This window comes from Equus asinus, chromosome X (genome assembly GCF_041296235.1).
Source record: "Equus asinus isolate D_3611 breed Donkey chromosome X, EquAss-T2T_v2, whole genome shotgun sequence".
Classification (NCBI taxonomy): domain Eukaryota; kingdom Metazoa; phylum Chordata; class Mammalia; order Perissodactyla; family Equidae; genus Equus; species Equus asinus.
Window position 1 is genome coordinate 125,163,876 of NC_091820.1, and position 27,837 is coordinate 125,191,712.

At 39.4% G+C, this 27,837-nt stretch overlaps 1 protein-coding gene across 3 annotated transcripts in view; it reads left to right on the forward strand.

Annotated features, from left to right (window-relative positions):
• The window catches only part of LOC106823987 (transmembrane 9 superfamily member 2-like), a 97,063-nt gene that overhangs the window by 64,177 nt on the left and 5,049 nt on the right, over positions 1-27,837 (forward strand). For 2 of the 3 annotated variants that reach the window (XM_070502481.1, XM_070502479.1), the window contains 5 exons: positions 11,088-11,247; positions 12,397-12,545; positions 17,013-17,124; positions 18,639-18,737; positions 19,471-19,642. In XM_070502481.1, the coding sequence (XP_070358582.1) occupies positions 11,088-11,247; positions 12,397-12,545; positions 17,013-17,124; positions 18,639-18,737; positions 19,471-19,642 (692 nt within the window). The remainder of the gene's footprint in view (positions 1-11,087; positions 11,248-12,396; positions 12,546-17,012; positions 17,125-18,638; positions 18,738-19,470; positions 19,643-27,837) is intronic. The other variant, XM_070502480.1, reaches the window with a different exon arrangement.

The following is a 27,837-nucleotide window of genomic DNA, read 5'->3' on the forward strand; positions in this document are numbered from 1 at the left end:
GCGAGAGTTTTACTTCTTCGTTACCTATTTGGATTCCTTTTATTTCTTTTTCCTGCCGAATTGCTCTGGCCAGCACCTCCAGTACTATGTTGAATAGGAGTGGTGAAAGTGGGCACCCTTGTCTTGTTCCTGTCCTCAGAGGGATGGCTTTCAGTTTTTGTCCATTGAGTATGATGTTGGCTGTGGGTCTGTCATATATGGCCTTTATTATGTTGAGGTACTTTCCTTCTATACCCATTTTACTGAGGGTTTTTTATCATAAATGGGTGTTGGATCTTGTCAAATGCTTTCTCTGCATCTATTGAGATGATCATGTGGTTTTTGTTTTTCATTTTGTTGATGTAGTGTATCACGTTGATTGACTTGTGGATGTTGAACCATCCCTGTGTCCCTAGTATAAATCCCACTTGATCATGGTGTATAATCTTTTTGATGTATTGCTGTATTCAGTTTGCCAGAATTTTGTTGAGGATTTTTGCATCTATGTTCATCAGTGATATCGGCCTGTAGTTCTCCTTCTTTGTGTTGTCCTTGTCAGGTTTGGGGATCAGAGTGATGTTGGCTTCATAGAATGTGTTAGGGAGTTCTCCATCTTTCTCAATTTTCTGGAACAGTTTGAGGAGAATAGGTATTAAGTCTTCTTTGAATGTTTGGTAGAATTCTCCAGAGAAGCCGTCTGGTCCTGGACTCTTGTTTTTGGGGAGGTTTTTGATTACCGTTTCTATTTCCTTACTTGTGATTGGCCTATTCGGATTCTCCATTTCTTCCTGATTCAGTTTGGGGAGATTGTAGGAGTCTAGGAATTTGTCCATTTCTTCCAGGTTGTTCAATTTGTTGGCATATAGTTTTTCATAGTATTCTCTTATGATCTCTTATATTTCATTGGTATCTGTTGTGATTTCTCCTCTGTCATTCCTAATTTTATTAATTTGCGATTTCTCTCTTCTTTTCTTGGTGAGTCTGGCTAGGGGTTTGTCAATTTTGTTAATTCTTTCGAAGAACCAACTCTTTGTTTCATTGATCCTTTCTATTGTCTTTTTTGTTTCAATATCGTTTATTTCTGCTCTAATTTTTATTATTTCCCTCCTTCTACTGACTCTGGGCTTTGTTTGTTCTTCTTCTTCTAGTTCTGTTAGGTGTCGTTTGAGGTTGCTTATGTGAGCTTTTTCTTGTTTAGTGAGGTGAGCCTGTATTGCGATGAATTTCCCTCTTAGGACTGCTTTTGCTGCATCCCAAATAATTTGGTATGTCGTGTTCTCATTTTCATTAGTCTCCAGATAAAATTTGATTTCTTCTTTAATTTCTTCAATGATCCATTGTTTGTTGAGAAGCGTGTTGTTTAGTCTCCACATTTTTGCACCTTTCTCTGCTTTTTTCTTGTAGTTGATTTCTAGTTTAATAGCATTATGATCAGAAAAGATGCTTGATATTATTTCAACTCTCTTGTATTTATTGATGTTTGCTTTGGTTCCCAAAATATGGTCAATCCTTGAGAATGTTCCATGTGCACTTGAGAAGAATGTGTAACCTGCTGTTTTTGGATGAAGTGTTCTATATATATCTATTAAGTCCATCTGGTCTAATTTTTCATTTAATTCTATTATTTCCTTGTTGATTTTCTGTCTGGATGTTCTGTCCATTGGTGTTAATGGTGTGTTGAGGTCCCCTACTATTATCGTATTGTTGTTGATGTCTTCTTTTAGTTCTATTAAGAGTTGCTTTACAAATTTTGGTGCTCCTGTGTTGGGTGCGTATATATTTATAAGTGTTATATCTTCTTGGTGGAGAGTCCCTTTTATCATTATATACTGTCCCTCTTTGTCTTTCTTTATCTGTTTTGCTTTGAAGTCTACCTTGTCTGATATTAGTATAGCGACACCCGCTTTCTTTTGTTCATTATTAGCTTGGAGTATTGTTCTCCATCCCTTCACTCTGAGTCTGTGTTTGTCTTTGGGGCTGAGGTGTGTTTCCTGGAGGCAGCATATTGTTGGATCTTGTTCTTTGATCCATCCTGCCACTCTGTGTCTTTTGATTGGGGAGTTCAATCCATTTACATTTAGAGTGATTATTGAGATGTGGGGGCCTACCACTACCATTTTGTGTCTTGTTTTCCGGTTTTCTTCAATTTCCTTTGTTTCTCGTCCCATGGTTTAATCTGTTCTGATGTAGAGCTGCTACTCTCGGTTGTTGTCCTTCTACTTATCTCCTCTGCTCTTGGTTTTGTAGCCCCTTTCCTTTTTTGGATTTTTCAGGAATGAGGGTTTTCCTGAGGATTTCCTGTAGAGGAGGTTTTGTGGCAATGAACTCCCTTAATTTTTGTTTATCTTGGAAAGTTTTTATTTCTCCATCGTATTTGAAGGATATTTTCGCTGGGTAGAGAATTCTCGGCTGTAGATTTTTGTCCTTCAGATTTTTGAATATATCATTCCACTCTCTTCTAGCCTGTAAAGTTTCTGCTGAGAAATCTGCTGATAGCCTGATGGGGGTTCCTTTGTAGGTTAGTTTCTTTTGCCTGGCTGTCCTTAGTATTTTCTCCTTGTCATTGACTTTTGCTAGCTTCACTACTATATGCCGTGGAGTTGGTCTTCTTGCATTGATAAAGTTTGGAGATCTATTGGCTTCTGTCACCTGAAGATCCATCTCTCTCAGCAGATTTGGGAAGTTCTCAGCCATTATTTCTTTGAATAGGCTTTCTGCCCCTTTCTCCTTCTCTTCTCCCTCTGGTATACCTATAATCCTTACATTGCATCTCCTAATTGTGTCTGATAATTCTCGGAGAGTTTCTCCATTTCTTTTTAGTCTTGCTTCTCTCTCCTCCTCTGCCTGCAGCAATTCTATATTGCCATCTTCCAAATTGCTAATTCTTTCCTCCATATTATCGGCCCTACTGTTCAGAGCATCTAGATTTTTCTTAATCTCCTCTATTGTGTTCTTCATTTCCAATATTTCTGTTTGGTTCTTCTTTATCGTATCAAACTCTTTTGTGACATAGCTCCTGAACTCGTTGAGTTGTCAGTCAGAATTCTCTCTTAACTCATTGAGTATTTTAATGATGGCTGTTTTGAAGTCATCATCATTTAGGTTATATATCTCATTTTCTTTGGGATTGTTTTCTGTGTATTTGTTACTTTCTTTCTGTTCTGGAGATTTAATGTATTTTTTCATATTGCTTGATGTTGTTGATTTGTGCCTCCGCATGGAGATAGAGTTTAGTTGCTCCTTTCACTTGTTTCAGCTGCTGCGGTGGGGGAGCAGCTGTTTATACTGCACCAACCAGGAACCCTGTCCGCAGTTGCTAACTGGGCCTGGGCCCCTCCTCGTAGCCACAGTGGTCCTTTGGATTGCCTCCTCTGCTGTGGGGGCCGTCACAGGGGGGCTTCAGGCTGCTGGTGCCTACTGTTGCAGCCCACCTAGATGTGCTCCCTCCTTGGGGTCTGCAACGGTGTTATGGGCTTTTCCAGCGGCCAGGGGTGGGATCACTTATATTTGTCGCTCCGTTGCTGTCAGCACCCACAAAATCTCACTTGTCCTCTATGGGTCGCAGGAGAGCTATTGGCATCTTCTACAGTCTGTGGTTAGTTCACCTAGCTATGCTGATTTTGCCCTGGGGTCTTCCAGCCTTGTGGCTGCCGGCTGGGTGCCTTCTACTGGTGCTGTGCAGAGGCTTTGCCTAAGGCTGCTGTGAGCCTGTAGGGTTTCCCCCTAGGCTACGGAGCTGGGTCTCTGGAACTCCCCCCAGCCCCAGTCCTCTCCGAGATCTCCAGCTATCCCTAGTCCCACGGGGCGGGCAACAGCAGCTGGGGGTCGCCCCGCCCTCTGGGATTCTCTCCCGGCCTCTCCCGGAGCCGTGAATGCTGGGAGTGGCCCCTCTGCTAATGGCAGACAGAGAGTTTTGTCTGCTGCCCGGGCGGAACTCCGGAGCTTCCCCTCCGGGTCGCAGAGCTGGCCTTTGAAACTTCCCCCAGCCCCAGTCCTCTCCGAGATCTCCGGCAATCCCTAGTCCCACGGGGCGGGCAGCGGCAGCTGGGGGTCGCCCTGCCCTCTGGGATTCTCTCCGGGGCTTTCCCGGAGTTGAGTGCTGGGCGTGGCCCCTTCGCTAATGGCAGACAGAGAGTTTTGTCTGCTGCCCGGGCAGAATTCTGTAATGTCCCCTCTGCGGCGCAGAGCAGGCCTATGGAACTTCCCCCAGCCCCAGTCCTCTCTGAGATCTCCCGCAATCCCTAGTCCCACGGGGCGGGCAACGGCAGCTGGGGGTCGCCCCACCCTCTGGGATTCTCTCCGGGCCTCTCCTGGAGCCGTGAATGCTGGGCGTGGCCCCTCTGCTAATGGCAGACAGAGAGTTTTGTCTGCTGCCCGGGCGGAACTCCAGAGCTTCCCCTCCAGGTCGCAGAGCCGGCCTTTGAAACTTCCCCCAGCCCCAGTCCTCTCCGAGATCTCCGGCAATCCCTACTCCCACGGGGCGGGCAACGGCAGCTGGGAGACCTCCGTACCCTCAGCGACTCTCTCTGGGACCCTCCGGGCGCTGCGAACACCAGGCGGGGTCTCCCGCCAATGGCGGGGAGAGACTCTCCCCGCGGGCTCAGGTGTGCAACTCCAAAGTTTCCCTCTGCGTTTAGGAGTAATTGCGGGGGGTTTAGGTAGGGTTCTGGTCACCTGTTTCCACCGTCGCTCCTCTGTTGTGTGCTCACTCCTGCCCTAGATGTGTGTAGATCCTCTGGGGCGTCCGTTGGAAGAAAGCCGCTTGCGGGTACTAGGCTGCTCGGTCGGGGTCAGAGAGTTTTCACCTATTTCCACATCCTCCCGGAGGAAAGTCCGTCCGCCTTCCGATGTATAGTCGCGTGGGTATCTCAGACGTCCTGAGATGCTGTCTGGATATCCTTTGTCAAGCGATAAGTGTCCAAATAATTGTAGACTCGAAGTGGGAGAGACAAAGAGGACTACTCACGGCGCCATCTTGGATCTTCTCCCTGTCAACCTGTGACTTTTAATTGGAATATTTCATCTATTTACATTTAATGTAATTATTGATAAGGTAGGATTTACATCTGATATTTTGATATTTTTATTTCTATAAATCTTAAGTCTTTATTTGTTCTTCTATTCCTACATTACTGTCTTCTGTTGTGTTAAATAGATATTTTCTAGTGTACCATTTGTATCCCCTTGTCATTTCTTTTACTATTTTTTGAGTTGTTTTCTTCAGGGTTACCTTATGGGTTACAATTACTGTCTCAATTTATAACAATCTAGTTCAGATTAATACTAATTTAATTTCATTATTATACAAAAACTTTGCTTCTATATAGCTCCTTTCCCTCCTCCCTCCTTTGTGCTGTTTTTGTCATATATATTACATCTTAATACTTTGTATGCTCATCAACACGGATATATAATTATTGCATTATGCAGTTGCGTTTTAAATTAGATAGGCAAAAAAAGAGTTTCAAATAATATTTACTAATAATGGGACCTTGGGCAAGTTATTTTACCTCTCTAATATTAGATTTCTTCTTCTGCAGTATGGAAATAATGGTGTTGTCTACCTCAGATAGTTGCTATGAGGATTAAATGGGATAATGTATGTAAAGCATTTGGAACAGTGCCTAGCACATAATAAGTGCTTGATAAATGGTAGCTGTGGTTATTAGATACTATTTTCTTCTATTATCATGCCTTTGCTCATGCCGTTCCATCTATTTGTAATATCTTCTTTCCAATTTTTCGGTGCCAAATTTCTCTTCATTCTTTAAGTCCCAGCTCAAATGCCACCACTTCCATGTTCTGAAATTGTACAGTGTCTATTACCAATATTACACTTATCACAGTATTCCTTAGATTGCAGTTTTTAAAATGTGTTCTATCTCTCATTCTACATTCTAAAACTCATGAGAGAGTACTATGTCTTGTTCATTTCTGTATCTTTCACAGTGTGTAACCCAGTGCCTTACATGCAGTATAAGTGCCTTGTATGGAGTAAGTGCTCAATAAATATCTGCTCCATGATTGAATCATGTGAATGATTTAAAAATGTAAAACAGATTTAGTTTCCTAGTTCTGTGAGTAGAACTGAATGCAATTTTAGAGCAGTAAACGGGGGATGATATGAAGGACATATTTCCCTTGAGTCTTTAGGGGCTCTCTTAGGTGGATGGGAGACAGAATCATAAGGCACTGGAATTCTTATGTCTTGGAATGTGCTAGGTTGAAAGAGAATTTCAGTATTTTACAGTATATAAATGGGCAATGTAAAAATGGATTTAAATTTAAATGGAGGAGCAGTTAGGCTAATAAACATATATGCTCCCTAAAAGAAATTGAAGGAGTGAAATTATTAAATGATGTACTTTTCCTTCATGTAACCCCAAAAGTGGTAGGTAGGAAAGGGAAGAGTCAGCACAGTTTGATGGGCATCTCCCCAAACTTTAAAATTAGAAGGAGAAAGTTTCAATTCCAGCATTCAGTATTAGGTAAGTGACTTTGGGTGAGTCCTGTAACCTTCCTGATTGTCTACTTCCTTGCCTTTAATGCCTGTGTCACAGAGTCGTTTATAGAAGTAAATGAACTAATGGATTGTGAAATTGTTTTGTGAGCTATAAAGCATTTTGGGTCACTCTTTTATTCTGTGTTCCTACTGCTCTGTGACCATCATCTGCTATAGAATTTCCCATGTTGTATTGTAATTTATTTGTTTATCTCTGTCCCCTGCTAGGCTGAGCTTTTTCAGAGCAAAGATTTTTGTTTTATTTATCTTTGAGTACCAGGGCCTAACACACAGATACTCAATAATTGTTTGATAAATGTGTGAATAAATGTTTCATGTAGGAGATGGACCTAGGTGACCTTTTACGTTTCCTTTTAGTTTTGCTGTTTATGATTCCATGAAAAGGTCTAGACATAATTAGAGGTCGACAAAGGAAGAAATATTTAGAATATAAAGATGTGAAATTGAAGGACAGTTACAGAATTGTTAAGCACATATTAACATTCTAGCGTGTACTTTCAAAAGGGAAATTGTTGAGATGGGTTAATTAAGTTTATGTATAAGAAGGGAGGTTATGATTTGTCAAGTGAGAAGTAATTTTTCTGGCCATGGAATGATAACAGCTGAAATTAATCTCTCAAAAGCTAGAAAATTTGGCAGAGGAATATTGTGGCTAAACAAATTCATTAGGGCAGAAAGGTATTAAAAAACATTTTAAGAAGTATGGTTAAATCATGGGAAACCAGACTCCCTTATTGAGATGCCAGAAACTGATGAGACTTAAGGTGAGGTTTTGTTGTTGTATTTGGTGTTGCTCAAGAGGACTCAAAACTACATCTCCAGCAGAAGCAAAGTACGACCCTTTAAAATGCAGAATAGATGTACCTGCTAACACAGGTTTTAGGAGACAGAAGAGATTATAAACACCAAGGGGAAAGGTGAAGTAGAAATACTAAAGTGAAAGAACAAATGACTGAAGTTGACTTAGAAAGGACCAAATCACTTGTAATGAGAGATGGGGAAGCATCCAAAACAATGATCCTTAATGAGAAATTGAGAAGAAATGGCAAATATGAAGGCAGCATTAGAATCTGAGAAGTGGATTGGACCTTGAGAGAACCTACAACTAAAGAACTAAATCAGAGATTCCTTAAACAGTAGACCTCAAAGTCTAACCTGGTGCATCAGGCAATGGCTGTTACCACATTTCTGCTCTGTGGTCGTTGACAAAATGTCTGGGGCGGAGAGGATAGATGTCATTGGTGGGGTAGGTTCTTACCATAAAGCCTTTATTATAGCATAGTGGAATGGCAAAAGCTTGCTCTTAAAAAATCAGACACACTTGAGTTAGAATCCCAGCTCTGCCTCTTATCAGCTGTCCGACCTCGAGCAAATTACTTAATATCCCTTAAAGACATTCAGAACAAACTCTATTCAGGTAACTCCTATTTTTCATATGCCTGGGTTGGTCATCTAATTTTCCTTTTTTTCCCCTGTTCTCCATTTCTTCCTTTAAAAAGCTGCTTTCTAAGACCTTTCATCAGCTTTATCTTACAACCCTTTTATTGAGGTTTTAATTTCCTTTGTCATATTTTTAATTCCAAAGAGCTCTTTTATTTTCTCAATAGTCCTTAAAATTTCCTCTTCTTTTCTCATCATTGCAATGTCTCCTCTAGTCTCGCTGAGGATGTCAATCATAGATTTTCTTTTTTAAAGTTTTCTTCTGAGCTTCAGGGATCTTCTCTAAGAGACTAGACCTCCAGTCTTCTGCTGGGGTCGGGAAGGGAAGTTATTTGCCTCTGCAGACTGAGGGAAGGAATCTGTAGGTCTGTCAGTGTCTTAGGCTGACTTTCAACCAGTCCTCCTGGTTTTTCTAACTCAGTTACTATTTGTCTGCTATCTGGTTTCCAAAATTCGTTGCTAATGTCTTCTTTGCTGTATCCCCCATCCTTGTGTATTTATGCCCTTTTAAAATTCCTTTGCTATAATTTTATTGGAGTTTTAAGGAGGGAGCAGAGCTGAATGTTCAATCTGCCATCTTTAACCAAAGTCTCTTAATTCTTCATGTCTTTTGTATCCATCCTTTACATTTTAACCATCACCAGATTATACAGATCCTTACCACTTTCTACCTAGTCCCCTTGTCTGTAGCGTCTCCTCCCTTAGGTCTGTCCTCCACAGTGCTGTGGATTCATCTTCCTGAAAAACTGCACTGTGTACCTCACAGCTTTGAGTGTAAAAAGCCTTTCGTTGCTTCCTGATGCTGATGGGATAAAGTCTACATTCCTTAAGCTGACATTCAAAGCCCCTCACAATCTAGCCTCTTGCCCATCTTTCAACCTCATCTTCTTGGCTTTCAGAGACACTCACATCCATACTCATACCCATATTCACCTGTAGCTTTGATCAAACTAGGGGCACAATAGCTGGGCTTGCCTGGTGATTTATCCAGTAGATTTAGCAGTTGATCTGTTGATTTTGAGTGACTAATATAAAACTCTTTGTTTTTATAATTTATTTTTTAATTGAGGTTATGATAGTTTACAACCTTGTGAAATTTCAGTTTTACATTATTATTTGTCAGTCATATTGTAGGTGCACCACTTCACCATTTGTGCCTACCCCCTACCTCTGTTTCCTTTGGTAACCCCTAATCTGTTCTCTTTGTCTATGTGTTTGTTTATCTTCTACATATGAGTGCAATCATACAGAGTTTATCTTTCTCTATCTGGCTTATTTCTGGCTTAACATAATACTCTCAAGGTACATCCATATTGTTGTGAATGAGACAATTTTATCCTTTTTTATGGCTCAGTAGTATTCCATTGTATATATGTACCACATCTTCTTTATCCAGTCATCAGTTGATGGGCTCTTAGGTTGCTTCCATGACTTGGCTATTGTGAATAATGCTGCAATGAACATAGGGGTGCATGAGCCTCTTTTTTTTACTTTTTATTTAAAAAAATTTTTTTAATTGCAGTAACATTGGATTATAACATTATATAGCTTTCAGATGTACATCGTAATATGTTTCAAATTCTGTATAGATTACATCATGTTCACCACCCAAAAACTAATTATAGTCCATCCCCTAACGTTTGAGCCTAATCACACTTTTTTTTTATTAATGTTATGATAGATTACAACCTTGTGAGATTTCAGTTGTACATTATTGTTAGCCATGTTGTGGGTACACCACTTCCCCCTTTGTGCCCTCCCCCCACCCCCCCTTTTCCCTGGTAACCACCGATCAGATCTCCTTGTCAATATGTTAACTTCCACCTATGAGTGGAGTCATATAGAGTTCGTCTTTCTCTGACTGGCTTATTTCGCTTAACATAATACCCTCGAGGTCCATCCACGTTGCTGCGAATGGGCCAATTTTGTCTTTTTTTATGGCTGAGTAGTATTCCATTGTGTATATATACCATATCTTCTTTATCCAATCATCAGTTTCTGGACATGTAGGTTGGTTCCACGTCTTGGCTATTGTAAATAATGCTGCGATGAACATAGGGGTGCAAGGGACTCTTGGGATTTCTGATTTTAGTTTCTTAGGATAGATACCCAGTAATGGGATGGCTGGGTCATAGGGTATTTCTATTTTTAACTTTTTGAGAAATCTACATACCGTTTTCCATAGTGGCTGTACCAGTTTGCATTCCCACCAACAGTGTATGAGGGTTCCTTTTTCTCCACAACCTCTCCAACATTTGTCGCTCTTGGTTTTGGATGTTTTTGCTAATCTAATGGGTGTAAGGTGATATCTTAGTGTAGTTTTGATTTGCATTTCCCTGATGCCTAATCACACTTTTTGTCCTCCCCTCCCTTCCCCTGTCATAACCACCAATCCAATCTCCATTACTATGTGTTTGTTTGTCGTTGTTTTTATCTTCTACTTATGAGTGAGATCATACAGTATTTGACTCTCTCTCTGACTAATTTCACTCTGCATAATACTCTCAAGGACCATCCATGTGGTCTCAAATGGCTGGATTTCATCATTTTTTATGCCTGAGTAGTACTCCATTGTGTATATATACCACATCTTGCATGAGTCTCTTTTAATTGCTGATTTCAGGTTCTTTGGATAGATACCCAGTAGTGGGATGGCTGGGTCATATGGTAGTTCTATTTTTAACTTTTTGAGAAATCTCCATACTAAAAGTCTTTGTTTTAAGTGAATACTTGTCTGACTTGAGGCTTCTTATAGCCCATTCTTATAGCCCATTTCAGTCTAGAATTCTAAAAATGATTTTAAATATATACATTTTCTTAATTGTGTTCACTATATTGCATATTGAGTTTTTCCATGATATATTACTCCACACCTTATTTATTTTCTGCTGGACTCTGGAGGTGCAAAGATGAGTAGGATGTGGAAATTATATCCTGTAATAAACTGCTATCTTGTTATATGGTATTGGGTTTAAGCCCCAGCTCAATGACTGGGTTTATACAGGGTGATTTAATATTCTTCTAGGGTTTAACCTTGTAATTTGTTATATCCTTTTCATCAAAAGAATGTTCTGACATTCACATCAAGTATGTTTATAACATTTTCCTGAAAGCCTATTCTTTTCTAATGGCATTTTCCCCCTAGTATCGTTGTCATTGACCTCTTCATGATGAATATAATTCTTTGGGTGGAAGGATCATCGGCAGCCATCTCATTTGGTACTCTGATAAGTATCCTTGCAGTGTGGTTTGGAATTTCAGTACCACTAACATTTTTTGGTGCATACTTCGGAAGCAAGAAAAAGGTAAACTTTTAAAATACTGCTTTTGACCGTTGAGTGACGTCTGAAATAATACCTCAATGTGTATATACTATACGTGGAATGCAAAATGTACCACTGGAGAAAACTACAGAGAAAAATCATTTTGGAATAAAATATTAAAAAAAATTTTTAATGAAAGTAACACTTTAAATGATATTACTTAATGTATTTCCCACTTTTTATGTTGTTTATATTTCTCTCTATTGCTGATGGACAAAACTAAAGGGACATATTGTAGGAAAGTTAACTTTAACAAAGTCAGAAAAGTAATAGGATTATACAGTGGGGGAAGAAAGCCAAGATATAGTCCAAGAAATGGGGCTGTTCAGTTTACAGATTTGAAATTAGCCCATTCCATGTATAAGGAAGAGGAGCAGGATACCAAAAAGACTAAATGCGACCACCTTGCAGAAGGATTGTTTAAACATAGCGTGAGTTTGCAGGGAGAAATCAGACAAGGCAAAGCAGGAGGTGGAGTTCCAGAGAGAGCAGAAAACAGAAAAATCTATGAAAACTACTGACAAATTTTAAGAGAGAAATTCTTAGATAAATTCTAAGAGAACTTTTTGACATCATATATTATTTCATATTGGAATAGTCACCAGTAAATCTTGTCCAATCTCGCCCTTGAAATTTATGAGGAAGGATAAACATCCTTATTGTCTCGCTCTGCGCTATCTAGTATGGTGGCCACTGGCCTCCTGTGGCTTTTGAGTGCTTGAAATGTGGCTAGTTCGAATTGAGATTTGTTGTAAGTGTAAAATATACACTGGATTTCAAACAATCAGAACAACAAAAATGAAAAGAATATGAACTATCTGATTAATACTTTTTATATTGATCACATTTAAATGATAATATTTGGGTATGTAAGATCAAATAAAATATATTAATAAATTAATTTCACCTCTTTCTCTTCTTTAAATGCAGCTTCTAAAATATGTAAAACTGCCTCTGTGGCTTGCGTTCTATTTCTAGTGCACAGCATGGGTCCAGCCTCTGCCCACATGACTGCTCTGGGAAATGGTGCTTGTCCTGTTCAGATTCAAGACTCTGTATTGTGATTATATCTGTATCCATTTACTTACATATCATGTCATTCTGATTTTCACTTGGTTTATTTTCGAGCAGTTTGGGAGTCCAGTTCACATAAACCAGATACCCCGTCACGTTCCACTACAGACTTTCTCTACCAAAACACTTTTTGGCATCATACTCGGTGGCATTTTACCTTTTGGCTGTATTTTTATTCAACTCTTTTTCATTCTAAACAGTATTTGGTGAGTATTGTATCTTCATAATCTCAAAAATCTTAATTGTTAATAAATTAATTTGCCTATATTTCAAGAAAGTTAAATTCTGTTATGGTAAAGCTTCATTTGACCCTGCTTTGTCCAGGAAATAGCTATCTGACCCAGGGGTAATTTGCTGGGGGAACTAAGACTTAATTCACTATTATTTATTTATTTATTTATTTTTTGCTGAGGAAGATTTGCCCTGAGCTAACATCTATTGCCAATCTTCCTCTTTTATTACTTGAGGAAGATTGTCCCGAGCTAACATCTGTGCCAGTCTTCCTCTATTTTGTATGTGGGTTGCCACCGCAGCATGGCTTGATGAGTTGTGTAGGTCCGTGCCCAGTATCCAAACCTGCGAACCCGGGCTGCTGAAGTGGAACATGCTGGACTTAACCACTATGCCATGGGGCTGGCCCCAATTCACAAAATTTTAAAGCCTCTTTTTGATGGAAATTTCTATACAAGTTTCTTTTTTTAAAATTAATAACCACTTTTTAAGCCTTTCCAGCTGACTCAGCAAAGTTGGTCTCAAATTTTATTTCTCTGAGCCCTTGCAGGGTTGGGGGTGGGAGTGTCCCTTGGAGGGAGATGCCTAAAGATGGCAAGGGGAAGCTCTGATTTGTATCTGTTTTCCATATTGGCCTTCCATGCAAGATTTCAGTTAGAGTTCTTCTGCTAAAAATAAGTGGAAGACCACTGACTTTGGGTCTTCTTCTATATTGAGCTGTAAGTAATAGTTTTCTGTCGTCCTGTCAACTGTTAAGTTCTGGTGTCAGACTGCCAGCTCCTTGTAGCTTTCCTCTTTTTATTTGCTGCTTTTAATCTGTTGTGGTTTAAGAATTCTAATAACCAAGGTAGTTAGAAATGCATGTAAAGTAAGAACCAGTGCTCTCTGATTAAAGTGCAACAGCTTTAGTGCCCTAGCTTTCTGACAGCTATTTCATTTGCTCTGCATCCCTTTCTTCTTACTTCTTCATTTTTGATTGCATTCTGGTTTCAGGAGCTGACCAAGCGTGCTGTTACCGTGGAGGGATTTTTGGAGATGGGGCAAAGTCATCATAAAATAAAATGCAAAAGCCAACTATGTGTGTTTATAACAACTTTTGTCCCAAAGGAATCTTTCAGACCAAACTTTTAAGTCTTCAGAAGTTAGGCTTAATCATCTTATAAATTGCTCACTTTTCATTTTTTTAGTTTATTTTTTAATTTAATTTTTATTGAGTTAATGATAGGTTACAATCTTGTGAAATTTCAGTTGTACATTATTGTTTGTTAGTTGTGTTGTAAGTGCACCCTTTCACCCTTTGTACCCATCCCCCACCCCACCTTTCCCCCAGTAGCCACTAATCTGTTCTCTTTGCATTTTTAAATTCCTCATATGAGTGGAGTCATACAGAGATTGTCCTTCTCTGTCTGGCTTATTTCACTTAACATAATTCCCTCAAGGTCCATCCATGTTGTTGCAAATGGGACGATTTTGTTCTTCTTTATGGCTAAGTAGTATTCCGTTGTATATATGTACCACGTCTTCTTTATCCATTCATCGGTTGATGGGCACTTAGGTTGCTTCCACGTCTTGGCTATTGTAAACAGTGCTGCAATGAACATTGGGGTGCATGGGACTTTTGGAATTGCTGACTTCAAGCTCTTTGGATAGATACCCAATAGTGGAATAGCTGGATCGTATGGTAGTTCTATGTTTAATTTTTTGAGGAATCCCCATACTGTTTTCTGTAGTGTCTGCACCAGTTTACATTCCCACCAGCAGTGTATGAGGGTTGCTTTTTCTCCACAACCTTTCCATCGTTCGTTACTATTTGTTTTAGTTATTTTTGTCATTTAATGGGTATAAGGTGATATCTTAGTGTAGTTTTGATTTGCATTTCCCTGATGATCAGCGATGATGAAGATCTTTTCATGTGCCTATTGGCCATCTGTATATCTTCTTTGGAGAAATGTTTGTTCATGTCTCCTGGCCATTTTGTGATCAGGTTGTTTGATTTTTTGTTGTTGAGTTGTGTGAGTTCTTTATATATTATGGAGATTAAGTCTTTGTCGGATGTATGACTTGCGAATATTTTTTCCCAGTTAGTGGGTTGTTTTTTTGTTTCAATCCTGTTTTCCTTTGCCTTGAAGAAGCTCTTTAGTCTGATGAAGTCCCATTTGTTTATTCTTTCTATTGTTTCCCTTGTCTGAGAAGACATGGTGTCTGAAAAGATCCTTTTAATACTGATGTCAAAGAGTGTACTGCCTACATTTTCTTCCAGAAGCCTTATGGTTTCAGGTCTCACCTTTAGGTCTTTGATCCATTTTGAGTTTATTTTGGTGAATGGTGAAAAAGAATGGTCAATTTTCATTCTTTTACATGTGGCTTTCCAGTTTTCCCAGCAGCATTTGTTGAAAAGACTTACTTTTCTCCATTGTAGGCCCTCAGCTCCTTTGTCAAAGATTAGCTGTCCATAGATGTGTGGTTTTATTTCTGGGCTTTCAATTCTGTTCCATTGATCTGTGCACCTGTTTTTGTACCAGTACCATGCTGTTTTGATTACTGTAGCTTTGTAGTATGTTTTGAAGTCAGGGATTGTGATGCCTCCAGCTTTGTTCTTTTTTCTCAGGATTGCTTTAGCAATTCGGGGTCTTTTGTTGCCCCATATGAATTTTAGGATTCTTTGTTCTATATCTGTCAAGAATGTCATTGGGATTCTGATTGGGGTGGTGTTGAATCTGTAGATTGCTTTAGGTAGAATGGACATTTTAACTATGTTTATTCTTCCAATCCATGTACATGGAATGTCTTTCCATCTCTTTATGTTGTCATCCATTTCTTTCAGAAAAGCATTGTAATTTTCATTGTATAGGTCTTTCACTTCCTTAGTTAAATTCACCCCAAGGTATTTTATTCTTTTGTTGCGATTGCGAATGGTATTGTGTTCTTGAGTTCTTTTTCTGTTAGTTCATTATTAGAGTATAGAAATGCTACTGATTTATGTAAATTGATTTTATACCCTGTAACTTTGCTGTAGTTGTTGATTACTTCTAACAGTTTTCCAATGGATTCTTTGGGGTTTTCTATATATAAGATCATGTTGTCTGCAAACAAAGAGTTTCACTTCTTCCCTCCCTATTTGGATTCCTTTTATTCCTTTTTCTTGCCTGACTGCTCTGGCCAGGACCTCGAGTACTATGTTAAATAAGAGTGGTGATAGAGGGCATCCTTGTCTCGTTCCTGTCTTCAGGGGGATGGCACTCAGTGTTTGCCCATTGGGTATGGTGTTGGCTGTGGGTTTGTCATATATGGCCTTTATTATGTTGAGGTAGTTTCTTTCTATGCCCATTTTGTTCAGAGTTTTTATCATAAATGGCTGTTGGATCTTGTCAAATGCCTTCTCTGCATCTATTGAGATGATCATGTGGTTTTTATTCCTCAGTTTGTTGATGTGGTGGATCATGTTGATTGATTTGCGGATGTTGAACGATTGCTCACTTTTTAAATAGCATTGGGCCAAATTTGTTTGAAAGATAAGCAGTAAAATGTGTTACCTTGTCAGCAACTAAATATTTAACATGCTGCAAAATAGATTATAGTAACCATACTTTCCAGATGTTTTTGGTGGAAAAGTAATTTTAAACTGAAAACTAAAAGATTCTTTAGATGAATTAATTTTTGTTTCAATGAGAAACAGTGTATTTGTTGTGTACAACTTTTTATATATTATCTATAAAGGGGACTCTCTCCAACCTCCATCCTTCATCCTCACACCCAGGTATATATTTTACATGAGATTTTAAAGTGGGGTATTGATCAGTTCATCAGTTTCTTCTTATTTTCAGAAGGCGTTTAAAAATGTATATTGCTCATTCCACTTTGGTCACCTCAGCTCTATAATAATGAAAGAGGTTACTTCATTCCTGAAGTTTGACCTAAATGTAATCTATACAGATTTTTTTTAAAAAAATGCATGTTTGAAAGTATACTTGATAGAATTATGTGTACTGTGCTATAAAGACCTATTTGGGGAGGCTGCATATCCATAGACCTTCAAAGCAAAGTGGTGTCTGACTCTGTGGTTTTCTGTTGTATAATATAGTCGCTGGTATTTATGGCATTTACAATCTTCCATTTCTAAAGAGAAAGCATGTTTTTAAATATGTATAGAGAAAACTATAGAGATATTGATGGGTCTCAAGTGAAAACTAAATTATACGAGCAGAGAAACATAGGTAAGTAGCAACACTGATTCTGCCTGAAGAAGATATGGCCAAACTCTGAAGCTGCATAGGGAAGAGAAGGTGTTTTTTTTTCCGATACTAGATGGATAGGGGAAGGTTTGGAATGAATAATTAAAGGTTAGAGAAGTGTGTGACAGCCTTTTGTATAGATTTGGACTGATCTTTCTGTGTGTATTGTTAAGTTAAAGCTTATGTTAAAGCTGTCATTTTTATTTTCAGGTCTCATCAGATATACTTTATGTTTGGCTTCCTTTTCTTAGTCTTTATAATTCTCCTGATTACCTGTTCAGAAGCTACAGTTTTGCTGTGTTATTTTCATTTATGTGCTGAGGTAATGACATAAGAAATTAATGCTCCTTAAGCTTTCTCCACTTGCATTGCTGGAATTAGAAGTCTTTGTTGAGAAAGGAATTAAGATAAATGTTAATGGCATGTTTTCTACAACTTGGGATCAGTTTTATATTGTCTTTTCCTAATGACGTTTTTTTTCCCGAGGAAGATTACCCCTGAGCTAACATCTGCCAATCCTCCTCTTTTTTCTGAGGAAGACTGGCCCTGAGCTAACATCCGTACCCATCTTCCTCTACTTTATACGTGGGATGCCTACCACAGCATGGCGTACCAAGCGGTGCCATGTCTGCACCCGGGATCCGAACTGATGAACCCTGGCTGCTGAAGCGGAACGTGCGCACTTAACCACTGAGCCACCAGGCTGGCCCCCATAATGACATTTTTTGATTTTGATGCAGCCATCATGTTAATACTACTTTGATGGAAAACTTAAACAGAAAGCAATTTGTCTCTGGCTAGTTACTATAGTTGCTGCATAATATTCAGCTAACATAGAAAAATATAGGGAACTGATTTGATATTTAGACATATAAAAGGTCTGGCTCAATGGTGTTTTCTTTTTAACTATTAAAGTTTTCTTGCAGCTTAGGTCAGGATTGTATGTTATGGGTTTGAGATTGTTGCTAAAGGCCCTTTTTCTTACTTTCATTTCATTGCCTTTTGGTTACCATGGACATAAATGGTTCCTTTACCCCACTCCACCCCCATTTTTTTCCTGACATCATTCTGGGAAACTAAGGCTGTAATGAACATTGTTTTCTTAAATTCCCTAAATCCCTCTTATTTTGGTAGTTAAATGTCACTCTAAAGGTGACAATAGGGAGTTTAGGGAATGACTATTATATACATGATGTCTTAGAGCATTTTCTTCTTGAGCTATAGGTATAAAGGTAAAAACAATTATGTATACAGTCACGCCTCGCTTAACAATGGGGATATGTTCTAAGAAATGTGATGGTAGGTGATTTTGTCACTGTGTGAACATCGTTGAATGTACTTACACACACCTACTACACACCTAGGCTATATGGTACTCATCTTGTGGGATTACCATCCTACATGCAGTCCATTGTTGACCAAAATGTCATTATGTGGTAGGTGACTGTATATTTTACTTATCTACTCAATAATTCTAAGGTACATTTTGTCATAGAAAATCTGCAACAATCGTTAGTGAAATATAGAGTAATAGGCATATAATGTGTATATTTTTATTTCTTAGAAAATGTTTTGGGGCTCTCCAAGACCACTCACATTTTGGGTGATTCACTGGAAGGACTTATGGGACTCAGCATATAGATGTATTTATGGCTAGGGTTTATTACAGCAAAAGCATGCACAACAGGATCAGCAAGCAAAAAAGACACAGGTGGAGCCTGGAGAAATCCATACAGTCCTCCTATGCTTTCTCTCTCCCATGAGGGGGTACACTGAGTGTGCTCCTTTCTCCAGCAGTAAAAAATGCAGTAATATATGTGCAATGTTTTTGCCCAGGGAAGCCCTTTAGAGACTCAGCATCCAAAGTTTTTATTGGGAGCTAGTCACATAAGTACCCTCTGCCTAGCAACTACAAAAATTCCAGACTTCCAAAAGGTAAGCAAGTGTTCACCATAAATCACATTGTTTGTGCAGTCCAGGTATAGCAAACCAGTTTGATCAGTCAGCGAATGATTACATGCCAGATTCCCAGATGTAAGCCAAGGGCCAACCTTGCAAGCAGGCCTTTCTAAAGATAGCAACCTCAGGCCTGCTTATGGTAACTGTTTTCTGCACTATCTCCTTGGCCCTTGACACAGTGCCTTTACAGTAAAATTATTATCAATAGGAGCTCATGGGGCAGGGTGAGACTAACCTGATTATTGATCTCGTCATGCCTCCATGGGTCCTGAATTTAGCCGGTTAAAACAAATCCCATTAACCATAAAGGTCTAGCTCAAGTTTCTATACTAACCTTTTTTACCTGGCCTGGGACATCAATTCAGGCCCAGCACAACTCCAGCCAGTAGACTGAAGCTGACCAGAAAACCTTCCAGAGCTGAGGCAGTGTCATGATAGAAAGGATGCACACATTAGAAGTACAATCCTCAAGGGCACTGTGGTCCCCCTGGAAACCAAGAGTTTATAATGGTTAGGGTACCCCAAGCAGAACATACATTAGTCAGACAGTATATATTATATTAAATTTCTTATAGAATTTCCCCTTTTGTTTCTTTTAATCCATAATCTTAGAGAGCCTATTTTATGTTGTTTGTAATTACAATAATTGCTAACCTATTTATAATTAAAATTTCATCTAAAATGTTGTTTTGTCTATTTCTTTTTGCAGGATTATCATTGGTGGTGGAGAGCCTTTTTTACAAGCAGTTTTACAGCTGTCTATTTTTTTATGTATGCCATTTATTACTTCTTTACCAAACTTCAAATCACGGGCATGGCAAGCACCGTTTTGTACTTTGGGTACACGATGATCATGGTGTTGATTTTCTTTCTCTTCACAGGTAACCACAGAATTATTTCATGTATTTCAGACTCTCTAAGGAGATTAGGAGATAGGCAGAATGTAATAAGTATCAATTAACAATTAATGGGAGGGATAGGGAACAAAGTCATCGTGTTCATTTTTCTCCTTTGGGGATAGAAGATTGCAAAGCCTGGGGAGCTGGAGGGACCTTGTGTACTTTGCTCCAAGAGTGTCGCTTGTGAATGTTTTTCAACAGTAGGGATATGTTCCAAAGCACAGAAAGGGTTATGTGTAATCACCTTTGAATAGTCCCCAAGCATAGAAATTAACTGACTTGAATAACTTTGAAATTAGTCAAATTAGATTAAGTAAATGTGTGGTCATATAAGCAATTAGATGTGAGGGACAAGATGTGTACTTCTCAAGATGATTCATTTAGGGTTGCTAAATGAGTTTGGATGTGATGGAAACTTTATTTAGATTAATGCTTGAAGCGGGTTGAAAAAGTGGAGAGGTTTCTAAAATGATCCAATTGCAGAAATAATGAATTTGGAGAGCTTTAGCCCTTTTCAACACAAATGAGGCAGCATTCCATCTCTACCTGCCTCATTTTAAGTTCTGGTTTTAGCTCAAGTCGTAGCACTTATGTAGGTCAATCTGGAAAATTTCTAGTGTTTTCTCTCTTTTTAACTCTCGGGTTCAACAAATATGTAAAAATGAACAATGGAAATTTGTCACAAATCAAAGCCTTAAAACAAATGTAAACAGCTCAGAACCCGGGCATCTTGGTGGTGGCTCCTTTCTGATAGAGTATTGCCTGTGTACTGCTGGTCTCAACTCCTCAGTAAAGAGAAGACCATGCAGGCCTGCTCTTACCACTCAGCCACCGGAAGTTCTGTTTAAAACTGAAGACCCGAGAACATCTCATCATTCTAGTCTAAACAGGCTCCTCATATTTGTTTTTTAGATTTTTTAACTTTTTATTAAAGTATGCATACAGAAAAGTACACACATCATAAGTGTACAGCTCGATGAGTTGTCACAAGGTGAACACACTTTTGTAACTAGCACCCATGTCAATAAACAGTACATGATCAACACCCCTGAAGCCACAGTTCGGCCTCTCTCCACTCACCCTCCCCAAAGGCAACCGCTATCCTGACTTTTCACAGCATAGATTAATTTGGCCTGTTTTTCAATTGTATGTAAATGGAATCATCCAGAATGTACTCTTTCATGTCTGGTTTCTTTTGTGGCTGGTTTCCTTCCTTCGATATTGTTTGTAAGATTTATCCCTGTTACGATGTGTCGATGTGGTCTGTGCCCCTCATCTCTTTTGTTTTGGATTTCTCCCTCAGTGAGGCATTTATATTTGTGTAATGTGCAGTTGGATGTACTGAGCACAGTGATTTCAGGCTTATGTTTTTCTTCATTATGTAATACTTTGACTCAGGTTGCCTTTGTCTGGGAGTCTTATATTACGACAGCTTCTTTCAAAGGTTAAATGTAATCTTGAATGGTCACGTTGCTGACAAAAATCTTTCCCCCTTGGTTGGCTCCACCACTTGCATTCTAGTTTCTGTCACTACACTCTACTGAATGCTGACTCTCAGAGGTTGACAGTGATCTCTTGCCAAATCTAATGGCCTTTCCCAAGTCTTCACCCTTCTTGGTTTCTTTACTTAATACTACTCAATACCTATTCTGTGAAATTCTCTCAACATGATTTGCGTTACCCTCCTGTGCCACTCTGTGCCTGCTTTTGTGTTCCTTCGTCCTGTCACCCAACTTTAGCCTTTATCCAAGCTTCAGTCTTCAGCATTTCAGTCCTCATTTCTGTACTCTCCCTTTTAGAGCTCCTTTAGTTCCATGGCTTCGCTTAGCTCCTCAATGCTGACAGCTCCCAAATGTGTATCTCTAGCCGTAACCTCTACCCAGTTACATTCTCAACATTTGCATCTCCTATTGGTACTGCCAACTCAACATGCATCAAACAGCAAATTTAGCACTTCCTTTCCCCTAAACTGACTTACCTTAATTTCTTTCTTTCTTTGACCATCATCTCTAATCTCTAATCTTCTTGCCTTATTTTGCAGGAATTCTTAATATAGCCTTTCCGTGCTTTATAGCTAGTTAATTATAACTTCCCAATTGGTCTTTCTTTGGAAGCTTCTTATTTCTGTCCATATCTTTCTTTCAATCTTAGCGAAAGCCTTTATTCTCTAATGCCTGGATTTCACCAACTGCCTCCTATTCGGTTTGCTGAACTCTAGTCTCTCCTTTTCTAACCTACTCTGTACACTATCTGCTGCCAGGAGAACTTCTTTCATTTTTCTTCCATTATAATAATGCATTTCAGTCCAAGATTAATTTTAATACATCAGCACATTTTTATAGAATGCTTGCACTGGGCCAGACACTATGCTAGGTTCTTGGGACACAGTGGTGAAGAAGACGGATAAGATCCTCTGTTTTGGGGGACCTTCCATTCTAATGGAAGGGAGACAAAGAAGACATTATGGGTTTGATGAGCTTTGCAAAAGAAATGATATTGAAGAAGAGGTGGGTGGTTGAGTGTTCCAAGCAGAGGTGACAGTGTGTTCAGAAGCCCTGAAGGGGGAAAGAGTGTGACATTTTCCAAAAAGACAGAGAAATCCAGAATGGCAAGAGAGGGAGGGTGGCACTAGGTGGCAATGATATTAGAGAGGTAAGGAACGGTCAGATCTTACAAGGGTCTAATAAACTATATTAAAGAATTTAGATTTTATTGTAGGAGTGATGGGAAGTTGAGAGAGTTTAAACAGGGGACTAATGTGATAATACTATTCTTCTTATTAGAAAACTTTAATAGTGTCATACTTCCTTCTCTGCCAAGGTCTAAACTTAACGTGGTGTTTAGGCTCCTGTCCTCCCTACTCAATGTATTTTCTAAGCCTCTCAAAGCTGAACCACTCACTAAGTCCAGGTGTGTCTCCTTCTGACTTTTTGAGCATGTTTCCCCAACTAGATTGGAGTCTCCTTGACAACAGGGGCTCTATCTTATGCCTATTTTGTATCCTTTGTGGTGCTAAGCACATGGTTCTTCCTTAATTGCATAGAGTATGAAAGAGAGGACATCCCATTATGGCATAATGATTCCATATCTATTTTAAAATTAAATCATGGGTATGAGAAACCTCCAAAGTAAATTCTGGTTATCATTCATACCAGGAAAAAAATTAGTAAAATCATGAAGTGTGTTCTTTTTTTTGGGGGGGGGGGAAGATTAGCCCTGAGCTAACTACTGCCAGTCCTCCTCTTTTTGCTGAGGAAGCCTGGCCCTGAGCTAACATCGTGCCCATCTTCCTCTACTTTATATGTGGGACGCCTACCACAGCATGGCGTGCCAAGCGGTGCCATGTCCACACCTGGGATCCGAACCAGCGAACCCCGGGCCGCCGAGAAGTGGAACGTGCGAACTTAACCGCTGCGCCACCGGGCCAGCCCCATGAAGTGTGTTTTTGACATCTATTTTCCAAAACTGTTCTTTAAGAACCCTGTCTGCTTATAGACTCTTAAATGGCACCTCTTTACATTTCATTATTATATCTTGAGGTTCACAGCAGGAAGCAAGGCTTATTGCTTGTGTGCATGTTGTTTTGCTTCTGAGGAAGACATCCTTAATTAATTAGTCTTGAGAATATAGATGTACACAAAAGTATAGTTATTAATTGCTGATTACTCTTTTTTGCTGTAGACAAATGTTTCTGAGTAATTTTTAAAAAATGACAACTTTAAAATTAGCAACATCCACTCATGTAAAAAAGGCTGAGGAGTTTCACGCTTATTTAGAATAATTGTGCATTCATCTGAAACTCTTCCTTCATGCCTCATCCCTCTTTGGAACTTGAATTCATCCATGGCAGGACAACGGAAATAGAGGACTTTACAGCTGTCACCTTTCAATATTGAGTGTTATGACTGTAGGAAGACACTTTATTTATATACTGTGTATATTTCCATGTTGCTACATATCCTTCATATTTATCATTTTTATGACTGCTTAATCCATTGAGCAGATTACTTAACTGTTTCTTCACTATTGAACTTTTTTCCCTATTTTAGATTATTTCCTTAAGAAGTCTGTAAAATGGGATGACAGGGTTAAAAAGCATGAATATTCTTGTGGCTCTTTCTGCTTTTCTGCCAACAGCAGAGTGTACCAGTTTCCCTACAGCCTGGCTGGCATAGAGTATGTTTTTTTTTTTAAAAAAAACAATCACCCCCCCAAAAAAGTGGTTTTCTTTTTTGTTAACACAGTCTGTCTAAAATGACACCCCAATGTTTTCTTCCTCTCATTTTTTGAGTCAAAGGAAGTGATGTGCATTGTGGCTGGCGTTCCTCTACCCAATTTTCAGTTGAGAACACATTTGCAGATGTATAAACGACATGTCAAAATAGGACTCAAGGGACGGAGAGAGGGAGGATAAGCCACAATATAGCAATAGTGTCATCAGACGGTACCAGGAGAAAAACCTTGCGTTATATACACAAAGACAAAGAAATTTCAGTTAAGATTGAGTGGCTTGCCCAAAATCCTAACTAGTTTTTTTTTTAAAAGATTTTATTTTTTCCTTTTTCTCCCCAAAGCCCCCCAGTACATAGTTGTATATTCTTCGTTGTGGGTCCTTCTAGTTGTGGCATGTGGGACGCCGCCCCAGCGTGGTCTGACGAGCAGTGCCATGTCCGCGCCCAGGATTCGAACCAACGAAACGCTGGGCCGCCTGCAGCAGAGCGTGCGAACTTAGCCACTGGGCCATGGGGCCAGCCCTCTAACTAGTTTTAATATAACTAGTTTAACAGCTGGTTAAACCAGCTAAAAAAGAAACTAAGTCTGCACATGACCAAGTAGGCTATGATCTCTCCTAATCTGATTGCTTTACTCAGGTATCTAATGGAAGCTCGTGGATGGCACACTTATGGATACTTGATCTTGATTGGAGGATAGTGATTTTCTATTTGCATCAAATTTGGTTTTATATATCGACAAATGAATTAAAGTCTTTGTTTTTTTTGTGTGTGTGAGGAAGATTGGCCCTGAGCTAAGGTCTTTGCCAATCTTCCTCTATTTTATGTGGGATGCCACCCAGCGTGGCTTGACAAGCAGTGCTAGGTCCTTGCCTGGGATCCGAACCTGTGAACCCTGGGCTGCCAAAGTGGAGTGTGAGAACTTAACTAATATGCCACTGGGTCCGCCCCTGAGTTAAAGTCTTAAGAAAATTAATTGAAGTAATGTATTTCTATTTTGATATAATGGACATATAATCAAAATAACCGATTAAGATAACAGTTAGGATTCCTTCTCTTAAAGTCTAAAATGCTGTGTTGCATTGTAATAATGGAGTTTACAGCCTAATATAAACCTTGGCTGGCATTGCCATTGGGTAGAAAATTAAATATTTTATATGATGATATATATTTTAGGCAAGCAATGAAAGATGTTTGCATTTAGCCACAGTTTATCATTCTAGGGCAGCGGTTCTCAACAAGAAGCGAATTTGCCCCTTAGGGAACATTTAGCAATATCTGGAGACATTTTTGATTGTTACAACTGGGAGGATGCTAATGACATCTAGTGGGTTGAGGCCAGGGACGCTGCTAAACGTCCTACAATGTACAGAACAGCCCTCCAAATAAAGAATTCTCTGGCTCAAGATGTCAGGAGGGCTGCTAAGAAACCCTGGTCTACAGTCAGTTATTTTTGAACCTCACTTTTTACTTGGAACTTAATGCTATTTTCAAAATACAGTTTTGATGATCTCAAGAGATCACGTTTAGAATCTGAGACTCTGAACCACCAATAACTGCAGTGATTGAAACCAGTGTGATACAAAGGGCTTTTAAGACCTAGAAGAAGTATCAGCCAAGTGGAGAGTGCTTTGCTGTGGCCGTTCTCCCTAAGTGTCGTGCTTTGAATATATTTTTATTCATTAAAAGAAGCTAATGAAGTTCAATATATTTTAGAGTGTCTGCTATGTAATATTTCCTCACTAAATTAAAGTGAAGAATCCATGTTCTCACACAATGCAAGACGAAATACAGTATACGGAAGGAAAAGTCCAATGGTCTTAACACGCAAATGTTAGCTATAGTGGACTTTTTGTGTTTTAGTATACCAAGTTGTCTCTGCCTTATTTAAAGTTTCAATCCCAGGGGCTGGGCCTGTGGCTGAGTGGTTAAGTTCGCACGTGCTGCTTCGGTGGCCCAGGGTTTCGCCAGTTCAAATCCTGGGCGCGGACATGGCACTGCTCATCAAGCCATGCTGAGGACCCACAACTGAATACACAACTCTGTACTGAGGGCTTTGGGAGAAAAAGGAAAAATAAAATCTTAAAAAAAATTCAATTCCAAATGCCAAAAGATCAAAAAGGGATAAAGATGTTTTAATGTTAATTGTTAACCAACCAAATATTTATTAAGCTGCTTCTATGGGCTTGGCAATGTGCTAATAGGGAATATGGAAACATAAGATATAATAGCATTTGTTTTTTATTGAGTTGACTGTGTGCCAACTATTTGCATACCTTTATTTCACTTATTTTTCACCTAATTGTCTAATTATCATGAGGTGTAGGTCATATTACTCCCATTGCATGGATGAGGAAACTGAGGCCCAGAGAGATTAAGTGACTTGTTCAAGGTCACTCAGCTAGTAAGTGTTGAAGCTGTGATTCATTCAAACCCAGCTTGGACTGACTTCAAAGCTCATTCTTTTAAATACAACTCTCTACATCCTTCTCAAGAAAGAGGTACTTTGGGGCTGGCCCCTTGGCCGAGTGGTTAAGTTTGCGCGCTCCGCTGCAGGCGGCCCAGTGTTTCGTTGGGTCGAATCCTGGGCGCGGACATGGCACTGCTCATCACACCACGCTGAGGCAGCGTCCCACATGCCACAACTAGAAGGACCCACAACGAAGAATATACAACGCTGTACCGGGGGGCTTTGGGGAGAAAAAGGGAAAAAAATAAAAAATCTTTAAAAAAAAAAAAAAAAAGAAAGAAAGAGGTACTTTCTCTGAGGTGGGGCCAAACCAACAACCAAAGGGTGCCAGCAGAATCTGCTCTGTGGTCCTCTATTTCATCAGGTGGACTGCTCTTAATTGGGAGAACTAAGACTCTGCACGTAAAGCAAGAAGATATCACCCTCAGTAATACATGATGAAAATAATATCTTAAGTCTTTTCCTTACCCTTTCAACTCTTCTTTAAAAAAAATAGACGCACATCTATCCAGTTCTTCCACATTCTTTTAGGAGAGAGGGAGTCAAGGCTAGGGTAACCTCTGAATAATTCCATTACCTCTTCAATTCTAGCCCATTTTGATTTCAGCTTACATTTATGGACCACAGTGCTAGGTGCTGTGGGAATGAACAGGACACATTCCTTTCTATTCTCAAGGATATTGAAAACCTCTGGGTCATATTGTCTGTCCCAGTACAAGCACTTATAGACCTACTCTAACTCTGGGCCCTGTGGTAGCCAGTGTTCTTCTGGTTTTGAGTATCATACTAAAAAACTTCAGAGGAAGAGAAGTGTTCCTTTTCCCCAGAAGTAAGCGGAAGCTTACTTTCATTCTCTAGCATTCTTGTATTGTGTATTTCACACTCTCTGGTATCTCATCCCTGGGTTGATTTCTACTCTCCGCCCCGTCCAAGGTTTTCCTGTTCAACTGCTGCTTACTGTTTGAGGTCTTTCTGCACAAAGCAGTTCCTGGTCACTCAGCCTGTATCGATATCTCCGTCCCAGAATAATCAGGGGACAGAATTAGCTTTGAGTCCCAGCCGCACTGCTTATTGGCTGTGTGTTGTAAGGCAACTCACTTTACCTTTCCAAGCCTCTGTTTCCTTATAGAATGTGGAAAATCATAGTACCTCCCTCAGAGAATTCAGCTCCATGTGATTGCACATGTGAAGCACTCAACCCAGAGCCAGGCATATAAGTTTTTAGTAAACAACAGCTATTATCATTGTCATCATCTTCATCATTATCCTCACTGTCATGAAATACGAATTTGGTAATCTCATTCTCTGGCTTGTATATCTTTCCTGGTTCCAGTTGCATACATAATCAAATTCAAACTTCTTGGCACTCATTATCTGGCTCTCACCTACTTTTGTAATCTTTTCTCCTATATGCTCTCTTTAATGTTCCCTTAATTCTCTGATTGCATACCTTTAATATCCAACCCCTCTGCAGT